Consider the following 13,262-nt stretch of genomic DNA (forward strand, 5'->3'; position numbering starts at 1 on the left):
TGCGTGCGCGACTATCCTGGCTGTTTGGTTTAACGCGGTGCTTATTCCTTCCACCATTTACGTTCGTCGCCTGCTCCTCCGCGGTGTTTGGGGCAGGGTTTACGGGCTTTTATTTCTAAATGTAAAAGGGATGTATGCTGCGCTGGTCACGCTTCAATGTCGGATGTGTCATTTTACGCTGCGTTGGGATCCTGCATTGCTCTTCGCATTTAGCCCTCTGCGTTATTTCAAAGACTAATCACCTGATTATAATGCTGCGTGCATGACATGATCGGTTTATCGACTGGACGATGGATAGGGTGTTATGCGCGACGTGCAGTTTCTCTATCGTCGCTAATATTTTGCGGGGCCCCTCAGTGGTCTAGGAAACGCTTCTCTTCTGCATAACGGTGCACCGTGTATTTATCAACTATGATCGTTCGTACATTCCGTTCGTCAATAATTCATGCGCTGCTCGCATGGCTTTCCGGGCAGGGGGAAATTCTTTTCCACGCATCCTCGTCCCCGGCTCAACGATCGAATCGCAGACTCGCTTCCCTGTTTGATTTACAGAGTTCTGCAGACTGTGCCCGGCTGCGGGCGGCCCTGTCCGGCCTGGTCTGCCTCTTCAGCGGATGGTTCTGGACCAGGCGATGCCTCGTGCCCTACTGTATCCGCTGCCCGATGCATGAGAGCTGTTCTGGCCCGGACCGCATTGACCAATGCGACTGCATGGTCTCTTTTCGCTGCGTTCTGCTCCACATTTGATGAACCTTCGTGCCCGCTAGCGTTTCGGTTTCTCAGCATTTATTGTCTATCGTGTTGGATCCTGACGGCTGCGGCCTCGATCGGTCGAACGTGTCGTAGCAGGCGTACAAATTTGCATGCGCTGCCTGGACCCCTTCGTCGGCATACGAACGCTACCTGGGGCCCGGCGTCCACTACGTTCTGCTCCATATTCAATGTAAACGTCATGCCTGTGAATATTCAATACTATCAGCATTCATAGTTCATTGTGTCGTGTCTAGGCGGCTGCGGCCTCAGTCGGTTAAGAGTGTTGTTGCAGGTGTTCATTCCACATGCGATGCCTGGACCCCTCCACCGTTTCTCTGCTGGGGAACCGATCCGTCCAGCTCCTCCTTAATGGCATCACGAAGAGCATCCCCAAGGCATGGATATACGTCTTCCCTTCACTCCTTCGCTCGTTCATCGGTTAATCGCACGGTTGAGGCAGGGGTGTTTTGGTGGTCACTCGTATTTAATGTTAGAAACAGTCATTCTCACAGCTTTCTATGGGTTCCTTAAGGTCGGTGAATATTCTACACGCACATTGTCATTCAACCCCGCGCACGACCTCACTCGGGCAGATGTCACGTTGCACGCGCTCTATTTCGTCCTGCACCTGAAGCATTAAAGGCGGACAGAGCTGGTGCTGGCGTGACCGCTTATTTATCAGGCAATAACACCTTGTTTTGTCCTCTGTCCTCCATGAGCTCCTACCTGACGAGCAGACCCCAGGCCGGTGAGGAGGAGCCCCTCTTCATAAGAGAGGCAAAGCCCATGACCGGAGCCTGGTTTGCCGCCAGACTCCGCGCCCTCTGCCAGGCGTGCGGGCTCCCACCGGTCCGGTACACTGCACACTCCCTCCGTATAGGAGCGGCAACCACCGCCGCCGCCATCGCCCCGGTGTCTACCCTGAAGTCCATGGGCCGATGGTCCTCGTCTGCTTATGGACGCTACCTACGGCCCGGAGTCCAGGACATTCTGGATGCCCAGAGAGCTATGAGTGGACTGTGACATTGGGTTGGGGGGGTCCTGCGTATTCAGGCGGTCATGTGGCTGGTGCACTATTAAATGTTGTCTGGCTCATCAGTCAGAGCGCTCTCCGTCAACCCTTCTGCGCATGCGGGCCGCGGAGTTGCTGGTGTGTTCTTTGGGGGTAGTTTGCAGGTATTCCACCAGCGTCGGCCGGTGGATGCCAGAGTAGCCGCTAGCTGGTCTCTGTGGCTTTCCATGGCGGGCGCCATGGACGCAGAGACACGAGGCTGTATCTCCCGCGGAACCCACGAAGCGTCGGCCCGTGGGGACCAGGGACTATAATGTACAGCAGTCCTCCTGTGGCACTCTTTGACGGTCTTAGTGGGCTGAGTTACCTCCGAGCGTCTTCCCGATCGCGGCCCACTCTGATCGTCATTGAGGCAGGGGGCTAGATGCCGTTCCCCCTTCCTGGCTCTCTGGGCCAAGGGCTTGGCCCAGAGGGGGGGAACACCTAGATTGCCTCCCCCTGCTAACGCGCTTTCCACGCCGGTGGAAGGCAGGGGGCCCCCCGGACAGAGCACACCGCCAAAAATTCATATGCATGTATTATGCCGCTTGTATAATAAATGTTCAAATTTGACAAAAGTGATCTCGTCTGAATGTATTTTGTCTAAAACTTAAAATGTTTCTCCTCCTAGGATCTACATGAAACTGGCTGTACACATTCTCTAGACCAATATCCACAAAAGTCTTACAGGGATTTTTGATTATCGAAGGCGTTCGCCCGCTACACCCAACCCGTCCAAGCCGCCAAACAGGAAGTGTGGTCATATCTCATTAACGTTTTGATGGTCGCGCTTCCTGCTTGGCCCCCATATTGCTGCTTGCAGCTATGTTCTGCTCTGTTCTATTCTGTTCTATTCTGCTCTGTTCTACTCCCTTCTATTCTGCTCAGTTCTGCTCTTTTCTTCTCAGTTCTACTCTGTTCTATTCTGTTCTACTCAGTTCTATTCTGTGTGATGATCTCCTCCAGGAGAGGAGCCCAGCAGACCTGTCGTTCCTACGGTTAAAGTGTGGGAGGAGCTGGGGATGCAGGAAGAAAGACCTCCTCCCCTCTGACCCTCCTCTCTCCTCCTCTTGCCCCTCCTCTTTTCACCTCTTCCCCTCTCCTCCCCTCTCCTCCCATCTCGTCTCCCCTCCTCTCTTCTCCTCTACTCCCCTCATCTCCTCTCCCCTCCTCTCCTCCCCTAATCTCCTCTCCCCTACTCTCCTCTACTCCCCTCCTCTCCTCTACTCTCTTCTCCTCTTTTCTCTCTTGGCAGGAAGACAGACCCACTGATGATTCACCTTGAGAGACACAGAGAGATGCCTTCTCCCCTCCCCTCTTCTGTCCACTCTCCTCCTCCCCCCCTCCTCTCCTCTCTTCCCCTCCCCTCTCCTCTCTTCCCCTCCCATCTCCTCTCTCCTCTCCCCTCCCCTCTCCTCTCTTCCCCTCCCATCTCCTCTCTCCTCTCCCCTCTCCTCTCCTCTCTTCCCCTCCCATCTCCTCTCCCCTCTCTTCTCCTCTCTTCCCCTCCCCTTTCCTCTCTTCCCCTCCCATCTCCTCTCCTCTCTTCCCCTCCCCTCTCCTCTCTTCCCCTCCCATCTCCTCTTCTCTCTTCCCCTCCCCTCTCCTCTCTCCTCTCCTCTCTCCTCTCCTCTCTTCCCCTCCTCTCTCCTCCTCTCCTGTTCCTTTAGTTGAGAGAGAACACTCAGCCTGTAATGGTTGTGCCATGATGTACATCATACTTATCCCCCACAATGACTAACACACACACACACACACACACACTCACTCTCTCTCTCTCTGTCCCTAAAGCACACTGGGAAGCAGCAAGAGAATAGCCGTATGTAGAGACCGCTTCTCAGCTTACTGTAGCTACAGAGTCAGTCCCTGGGCGCCATGACAACTAGTAGCGCCATCAGTCAAATCCTCTGCTTTACTGTAAGCCTTCTCACTGCTGTTTCCAATAACTAACATCAGCTTGTTGTGTGTGTGTGTGTGTGTGTGTGTGTGTGTGTGTGTGTGTGTGTGTGTGTGTGTATGTGAGTGAGTGTATGTGGGTCTGTGAGTGTATGAGTTAATGTACTGTAAGGTTATCAGAGGAATGAATAGCATTTGCTTGCGATAGAAACTTGGATTCCGCTACCATGACAACGGTACTGTTGCAGTTAACGCAGCTGTCATTGCGACCTGAGAGCCACACGCTTGCGTCAGTGAAGATCTGATTTACCCAGAGCTGGGAAGAGAAGTAAGTAAAGTGTATTTATATAGAACCTTTCAAGATACACAATCACAAGGTGCTTTACAGTAAAATCGAACATAGTGGCAGACAATTAAAACAACCGCATACCGATTAAGACAAGTGCAACATAACCAAGTAGAATAAAGCAATACAGAATGAAATAACACAAGTAAAATACAGAAGAATAAAACAATAAAAGCAAATACAGATTGATAAAACAGGTAAAGAGGCACAAAATAAAGACAAATTGAAACTCGTGAGGGACAGAAGGGGACATATTAGGGCTAGCCAAACGCCTGTCTAAAAAGCAGTGTCTTTAGCTGTTTTTTTTTTTCAAATTATCGCAGGGCTCATAGATAGATCTCAAGGAGAAAGGGAGAGAGTTCCATAACTTGGGGGAAACTGCCTGAAACGCCCGATCACCACGAATCACCAAGCGGGTCCTGGGGACAGACAGTAGCAGTTTATCAGAAGATCGGAGGGCCTGATTTGTTGAGTGGTGAAACAGGAGTTCAGCGATATAGCCAGGTGATTGTCCATGAAGGGCTTTAAAAGTGAGGAGTAGCACTTTAAAACGTATCCTGAACTTCAGTGGGAGCCAGTGCATTGAGGCTAAAATAGGCGTAATATGAGCTCTCCTGTTGCTCCTGGTTAAAAGTCGAGAAACTGCATTTTGGACAATTTGTAGACGGTCCAGAGCAGACTTGTTCAGACAGGTAAAAAGCACATTACAGTAGTCCAGACGGGAAGAAATGAAGGCATGGATGATCATCTCCAGTTCTGGCTTGGATACAACTGATCTTAATTTGGCTATGTTCCTCAGTTGGAAGAGACAGGAACGAGTAAGCTGACTGACATGATTAAAAGACAAGGCTTGGTCAAAAATTACACCTAGGTTGCGTAGTTTCAGTTTAGCACACATGCTTAGTGACCCAATGCTGTGCTTGATGGTGGGGACTAGGTTATCAGACGCAATTATCAGGGTTTCAGTTTTCTCTTCATTCAATATAAGAAAGTTGTCAGTCATCCAATCCTTAATGGAGCCCAGGCAATCATTTAAAACAGACAATACACTACACTCATCTGGTTTAAAAGAACAATATAGTTGGATATCATCAGCATAAAGATGATAGGAGATGCCCTTGAATCGGCTGATAGTCTGACCAAGAGGTAGCATGTATAAGGAAAACAACAAAGGTCCAAGGACAGAGCCCTGGGGGACACCACATGACAGAGGGCCAGAGTCTGACATAAACTGGCCCACAGAGACAGAACAACTACAAGCAGAGTCTGACATAAACTGGCCCACAGAGACTGAGAAACTGCGATCGGCAAGATATGATCTGAGCCAGCCCAGTGCAGATCCAGTAAAACCCAAATAATTTAACCTACTCAAAAGGCTGAAGAAAGGTCCAGTAGCACCAATAATGAACATTTCCTGTCATCTGCAGCCATTCCAATGTCGTTAGTGACTTTAAGGAGGGCTGTTTCCGTGGAGTGCTTTTTTCTAAATCCTGACTGAAATTCACCATACAGGTTGTGCGCGCCTAATATATCTGTAAGCTGCTTGGCAACAACCCTTTCAAGGAGCTTGGATAAAAACGGCATCTTAGATATGGGACGATAGCTCATAGGAAGAGAGGTGTCAAGGTTAGGCTTTTTAAGCAAAGGCTGAATTACAGCATGCTTAACAGATTGGGGAATATATCCAGATGACAGTGATAAATTTATCATGGACACAATAGACGGGCCAGTTGACGCTTTGATTGACAGGGTGGATGTTGTGAGATTATTGGCCTAAAATCTAAGGTACCTGGTGTTGTAATTGCACGTGACCTACCGTTTTCCAGGAAGTAAGAAATTATATACTTTGATACAAGATTACAACAAAAGTAGAACTGTGTATGTTTTTTTGGCATACATCGTTGAATAGGTGAACACTATGACCAATTATGTGAACCAAAATGGGACAGAATGCTTTTTTAATTTCTGTGCGACTTTAACTAAACCCATTCGATTTTAGTCTAATACTGTAAATCTACTGCAGATTTAGTCAACTAAAATCTTAATGCTACTTAGTCAACTAAAACTAGACTAAAACAATTCAGATGACTAAAATATGACTTAAACTAAATAGCATTTCAGTCAAAAGACTATGACTAACACTAAATCAAAATGTGCTGTCGAGAGAGGGAGTGTGAGAGAGAGAGAGAGAGAGAGAGAGAGTGAGAGTGTTTGTGTGTGTGTGTGTGTGTGTGTGTGTGTGTGTGTGTGAGAGAGAGAGAGAGAGAGAGAGAGTGTGTGTGTTTGTGTGTGTGTGTGTGTGTGTGCGTGTGTGTGTGTGTGTGTGTGTGTGTGTGTGTGTGTGTGTGAGAGAGAGAGAGAGAGAGTGTGTTTGTGTTTGTGTGTGTGTGTGTGTGTGTGTGAGAGAGAGAGAGAGATTGTGTGTGTGTGTGTGTGTGTGTGAGAGAGAGAGAGAGAGAGTGTGTTTGTGTGTGTGAGAGAGAGTGTTTGTGTGTGTGTGTGAGAGAGAGAGAGTGTGTTTGTGTGTGTGTGTGTGTGTGTGTGTGTGTGTGTGTGTGTGTGTGTGTGTGTGAGAGAGAGAGAGAGAGTGTGTTTGTGTGTGTGTGTGCGTGTGTGTGTGTGAGAGAGAGAGAGAGAGGTCAGTATTGATTGGATGAAGAGGAGGATATTGGGAGTTTAGAGATATGTGGCCCAATAGATCAGTGATCAATGTGGCTGATCATGGTCGCTGCAGCTGGCTCACTGGGAGAGTCTGATGCTGGATCTCTCTCTCTCTCTCTCTCTCTCTCTCTCTCTCTCTCTCTCTCTGACATATGGCTTCTCTCAGAAGAGTTCGGTCTGGGCCAAGTAAACCGCTGAAATGTTTTCATTAACCGATGTTATTTTATCAGTGTAACGGATCAGAATGTCTTGATACAGAGACGGACATTATGAATTACCCAGCCTGCCTGTTTGGGGCCTGCTGTGACTGTGGCCGGTGGGGCCCTCTGATTGGCCGTGTATGGTTGTGGCCAGGGCTCTGGGGAGATCGATGGCGTGTGATAGGCTGTGGCGGCCCACCGGCTCAGCTCACAGGTCAGTGGATATGTTGCTCTCCTCTCCGCCAGGGGATCAATCCTAGGACTGCTGGGTCCGGTCAGCTCAGCGTAGCCGGCCTGAGCTACTCTGCTGTTTGTTTGTTTGTTTGTTTGTTTGTTTGTTTGTTTGATTTGATTTGATTTGATTTTTATTTATTTTTAAGACAGGGACAAGGTACAGACATTTACCCTATAGAATAGGGAGAGATGCACTGTACAAGGTTATAGCTAAAACAGCTAATTTCCACCCGCAGTCCCTGGGCAAATAAATATACAGTCTTAAAATAGTGGGGCAAATAGTATACAGTTGGCTGTTGGTGTTGTAAGCCTTTCTGACCTCATATGTTGATATATTTTTGGGTTATTGATATGATTTATTTGGCCTGGACACCTTCTCCGTCAGTATACTGTGGCTCCTGCTGCTGACTCCAACTACATGTGTTTGTCTGTTCACCCTGAGGAAGCCCAGAGTGGCTGAATGGAGGAATGACCGTTCAACGATTCACAATTCCAACTCCCGTTCTGCTCTGTTGAGGAGCTCCGCCTCCCAGCTGTCTCCAGACAGCGTGTCTGTTTGTTGGGGCGGACGTCCATGTCAGGTAATGTCTTCACAGCTCTAGAGAAGGCTACGGAACGAGGGACGTCACTGTGGAGGTGTTCCCCCGTGAGGCAGACAGGTTCAAATACATCAGGCACCAATGATAGAACACTGTCTTGTAGAAGCTTTTCCAGAAGACTTTCTATGAAACTTTCCATGAAAATCCCTTCTAAAACATTGTAGACCTGTCTTGGCCGCAGTACCTGAACTAGACTTTAGTTCCAGACCAACTCCATCCTACCATCTCTCTTAGCCCTTTTCCACCAAGAAGGAACCGGTTCGTTGCCGGTTTGCGAACCTAATTTTGAACGGTTCTGAGCATTTTGACCAAAAATAAATGAGTTAGAGAACCCCAAAGTTGGTTCTGAACCGGCACCAAAAAATAGTAGGTTTTTCAGCGCGAACCGTGACGATATCGCGGGCGCGGTCTATAGATTTGCTGTAAACACATGTTACTCGATGATAAGAGTGGTAAGCGACCGCTTCAGCTGTGTGTAAATGTACGCCGGGAATAAGGCTCCCAAGTGTGAATGATCTCATTCTCTCTATGCTAAGTGCCAACTATCTGAATAACCAGCCATCCAACTGACTTTATACAAATTATATAATTGACAATCCCTAAAACAATAGTGTGATGACGACCTACTACAATTATAATGAAGTAGACTACGCAAGCCACTTGTGTGACACACCACCTAAACAACTTAACACATGCCTATATCTCCAAGCTAATGACGTACAACGGTTCCGTTCAAAACTGGTCGAAACGCGGTCCCTAGATAGAACCAAGGTTCCAAGAATTCTGAACCGAACCTCATGGATGACCCCAGGTTCAGACTGACTTTTGGCTCACTGAAACAATTAAACTTGATTATGATTACTGAACTTCCGTGACACATCCATGTCTGCCTTTCCTTGAATTCCAAGAGTGTATTGTATAAGATATTGGACACGTCTCTCTCTCTCTCCTCTCTCCCCTCCCTCCCTCTCTCTCTCCCCCCTCTCTCTCTTCTCCCTCCCTCTCTCTCTCCCCCCTCTCTCTCTTCTCCCTCTCTCTCTCCTCCCTCTCTTCATCTCTCCCACCTCTCTCTCCCCTCCCCCTCTCTCTCCTCCCTCTCCCCTCCCCCCTCTCTCCCCTCCTCCTCCCTCTCTCCTCCCTCCCTCTCATACCTCTCTGTCCCCTCCCTCTCTCTCTCCTCCCTCTCTCCTTTCTCCTCATCTCTCCCTCTCTCTCCTCCCTCTCTCCCCCCCCTTTCTCCTCCCCCTCTCTCTCTCCTCCCTCTCTCCTCCCTCCCTCTCCCTCCTCTCTCTCTCCTCCCTCTCTCCTTTCTCCTCCCTTTCTCCCTCTCTCTCCTCCCTCTCCCCCCCTTTCTCTTCCCCCTCTCTCTCTCCTCCCTCTCTCCTCCCTCCCTCTCCCTCCTCTCTCTCCTCCCTCTCTCCTTTCTCCTCCCTCTCTCCCTCTCTCTCCTCCCTCTCCCCCCCCTTTCTCCTCCCTCTCCCCCTCTCTCTCTCCTCCCTCTCTCCTCCCTCCCTCTCCCTCCTCTCTCTCTCCTCCCTCTCTCTCTCCTCCCTCTCTCCTTTCTCCTCCCTCTCTACCTCTCTCTCCTCCCTCTCCCCCCCCCCTTTCTCCTACCCCTCTCTCTCTCCTCCCTCTCTCCCCCCCCTTTCTCCTCCCCCTCTCTCTCTCCTCCCCCTCTCTCTCTCCTCCCTCTCTCCTCCCTCTCTCCTCCCTCCCTCTCCCTCCTCTCTCTGCTGTAGTTTCCAGAGTGTGGTTTCTACGGGATGTACGACAAGATCCTGTTGTTCCGTCACGACCCTCAGTCTGACAACATCCTGCAGCTGCTCACATGCTCCTCTGACATCCTGGAGGGAGACCTGCTGGAGGTCATTCTGTCAGGTACACACACAGACACACACACACTAGCACACACGCACACACATACACACACACACACTAGCACACACGCACATTCACACACACACACACACACACACTAGCACACACGCACGCACATACACACACACACACTAGCACACACGCACGCACCTACACACACACACTAGCACACACGCTCACACACACACTAGCACACACGCACGCACTTACACACACACACTAGCACACACGCGCACACACACACACACACACACACTAGCACACACGCACACACATACACACACACACACACTAGCACACACGCACACAGACGCGCGCACTCACACACACATTAGCATGCACACACACACTAGCACGCACACACACACACACATTAGCATGCACACACACGCACACACACTAGCATGCATACACACACGCACACACATTAGCATGCACACACACACACACACACACACACACACTAGCACACATACATGCGCGCACACATACACATTAGCACACATGCACTTACACACACACGCACACGCACACACACACCCACTCCATTAGCCGTGCAGTTGAGTAAAGTTAGATTCGGCTGCTGCTGGTGAGGAAGGAGGAAGTGATGTCACTATGTGTCACTTAAGTGTTTCTCCAAACGCCTCCTCCCCAGCTGCAGCTCCAGCAGGTAATCAGCTTCCTGCCCGGGTGTGTGAGGGAGACAGGAGGGTGAGGGAGACAGGAGGGTGAGGGAGAGAGGAGGGTGAGGGAGACAGGAGGGTGAGGGAGAGAGGAGGGTGAGGGAGACAGGAGGGTGAGAGAGACAGGAGGGTGAGGGAGACAGGAGGGTGAGAGAGAGAGGAGGGTGAGGGAGACAGGAGGGTGAGGGAGACAGGAGGGTGAGAGAGACAGGAGGGTGAGGGAGACAGGAGGGTGAGTGAGGGAGACAGGAGGGTGAGTGAGACAGGAGGGTGAGGGAGACCAGAGGGTGAGGGAGAGAGGAGGGTGAGGGAGACAGGAGGGTGAGGGAGGACAGGAGGGTGAGGGAGACAGGAGGGTGTGTGAGGGAGACAGGAGGGTGAGGGAGACAGGAGGGTGAGAGAGACAGGAGGGTGAGGGAGGGAGGGAGACAGGAGGGTGAGGGAGACAGGAGGGTGAGAGAGACAGGAGGGTGAGAGAGACAGGAGGGTGAGGGAGGGAGACAGGAGGGTGAGGGAGGGAGACAGGAGGGGGAAGGGGACAGGAGGGTGAGGGAGACAGGAGGGTGAGGAAGACAGGAGGGTGAGGGAGGGAGACAGGAGGGTGAGGGAGGGAGACAGGAGGGTGAGGGAGACCTCTGCTGCGCCCCAGGTACCCCCCACGCATACATTTACACATTTCCACACACACACATGCTAGTGCATTAGACGTGCTTTTACAAACCTGTCATGACACTTTTTAATGGGAGGTTTTGTGGAAGGCAGAGAGGTAACAGGAAGATGCCACCACTGACGTGTGAGAGAAGTAGGCAAACGGTTATTGAATGTTCTGCCATCCCCCCCCTCCATCCCCCCCCCCTCCATCCCCCCCCCCCCCCCTCCACCCCCCCCCCCCCCCCCCGGAGGAGCAGACACCCTCTGAGATTCCTCTGTATCTCGATTATTTCGGTATCAGTATCAACAGAGAATAACTTGTTTAAGGGAACATGTTGGAGGTGAGTGGTAACAGACAAAGGTGTGTGTGGCGCACAGCCGACTGGGTGCAGCTGAACACACAAGCTGTGTTGGGAATCGCTCCCTCGTTCCCTCACTCCCTATTCCCTATATAGGGTTCACCATGTAGTGAACTACCTAGGGAACGGAGAAAATGTAGGGTACATGCACTGTTCCCTGCAAATCAAGGTGAATTGTGGGTAATAAATAGTGGACTATATAGGGAACAAAAATTCCGTGGAGAATTCGGACACTACAAACAAAATGGCTGACGCCCTATATAGTGCACTATATAGTGAATAGGGAGCGATTCCGAACACAGCTACAGTGTCACTGTCAGGTCTGTAGCCTGTATTCTCCTGCGTATTGATATTCGATGCCAGCGTGCATCATTAGAGATGAACATACCTAGCTATCGTACTCAGTAGGCTAAGTTGATTTACAGTTAAGTTGGTTCTATGTTTGAACTTGAACGTGGAAACATAGGTTGATATTTCCCTTTGAGAAATAACAGATTGGCTCCTTTGTTACTAGCGTCTGGCTAGCTGGCAGAGAGATGGTTAGTAAATGACACCAATCAGTAACGACTTTCACGATCAGGCGCTCCCACCCAACCTGGCCCCGCCCATCTAACCTGGGCTAGCGTTTCTCATTTGCTGCTACTGTACGACCTGTCACTCTTTCAATTCTGACCCGTCGAGACGCCCTCAGAACACCAGCTTGGCCAGCGAAGTGGCTCAGACTCTTATGTAGTATGTGGAGCGCAGCGATTCAATGTAATATTTGTTTCTGGAGAGACACTAGCTTACATGTGGCAAGTTAAATGAACATGCAAGTGTTAGCTTCAGTGTTTGCGCCTATGTTGCCAGTTCCTGTCTGGTTAGTGAGCTTATCTTTGGCAATAAAAACACTTTTAACATGTCAGCGTTAGCACTGCCTGTTGTTTGATACCAGGCTTCCTGTCAGACTTTCACCACGTGTGTCTACTCCCCTCCCCCTCCTCCTCCTCCCCCTCCTCCTCCTCCTCCTCCTCCTCCTCCCCCTCCTCCTCCTCCCCCCCCTCCTCCCCCTCCTCCTTTGATCACCTCGGCCGCCGGAGCAGCAGAGTTCAGTGGGTGTGAAGGGGGATCTGATGCTAACGACATGTTAGCTGACATGTGCGCCAGGGTGTGAACAGCGCAGACTAGCTGGAGAAGACAGCGCCTCGTTACCGGGTACTACAGTAACAGGAGGGCCTTGAAGGCTGAGGAGCAGACTGTTGGCCCATATTCTGTTTTCATCAGACATCCGCTGGACTCCCAGAGCCAGACAAACACCTCAGCGTGATCACATCCTGTTTGGGCATGTTGAGGCACACAGCAAACAAAACATCTGGGAATCAACACAACTACTCATTCATAACACATTGAGAACATACAGTACACAAAGATAGGTGTTTGTCCTACAGAGGTACGGTACACACACACAAACACACACACACACATGTGCACTCATTTTCTGAAGCATGTAATGACCGTTTACACAGGTTGTTGAATTTCCAAACATATCTTGGCCCATAAACAAAAGGCAAAACAATAATTTGAATGAATGGAGGCAATTTCCCCATGCAGAAAGTCTAATCAGGCAGCATTCTGCGATGAGCGGCGACTGGCATGGTGGAGGGCCTCGGCTCAGCGCCAGTCATCAGACGCTCTGCTCACACGCTGGGCTTCAACACCCAGGCCCCCTTCAACTCACCCCTGCTGTATACAGCCCAAACCTGAGCCAATCATCTCCTCCTCCTCCATCTGTGACCGACAGCCCCTCAGAAACCACGCCGCCAGGAGTTTGCCCATACGTGTGTGTGTTTGTACAAATCCATTCAGTTATTTTCTCCGTAGCTCAAAAAAATGACAAAAATGTTTCCCCAACTTTGGAGACATGGAGGCGGATATTCTAGCAGCTCAGCTGCACTCGTATGGTTTTCAGGTT

General features: G+C 50.3%; 1 protein-coding gene across 1 annotated transcript in view; it reads left to right on the forward strand.

Moving 5' to 3' along the window:
• prkd1 (protein kinase D1) overlaps positions 1-13,262 on the forward strand; it is a gene marked incomplete at both ends in the record, with an annotated part of 93,080 nt that overhangs the window by 17,290 nt on the left and 62,528 nt on the right. Inside the window, 1 exon segment of the mRNA XM_084451284.1 lies at positions 9,480-9,618. Coding sequence (XP_084307410.1) covers positions 9,480-9,618 — 139 coding nt within the window.

This window comes from Borostomias antarcticus, assembly GCF_949987555.1.
Source record: "Borostomias antarcticus genome assembly, chromosome: 16".
Classification (NCBI taxonomy): domain Eukaryota; kingdom Metazoa; phylum Chordata; class Actinopteri; order Stomiiformes; family Stomiidae; genus Borostomias; species Borostomias antarcticus.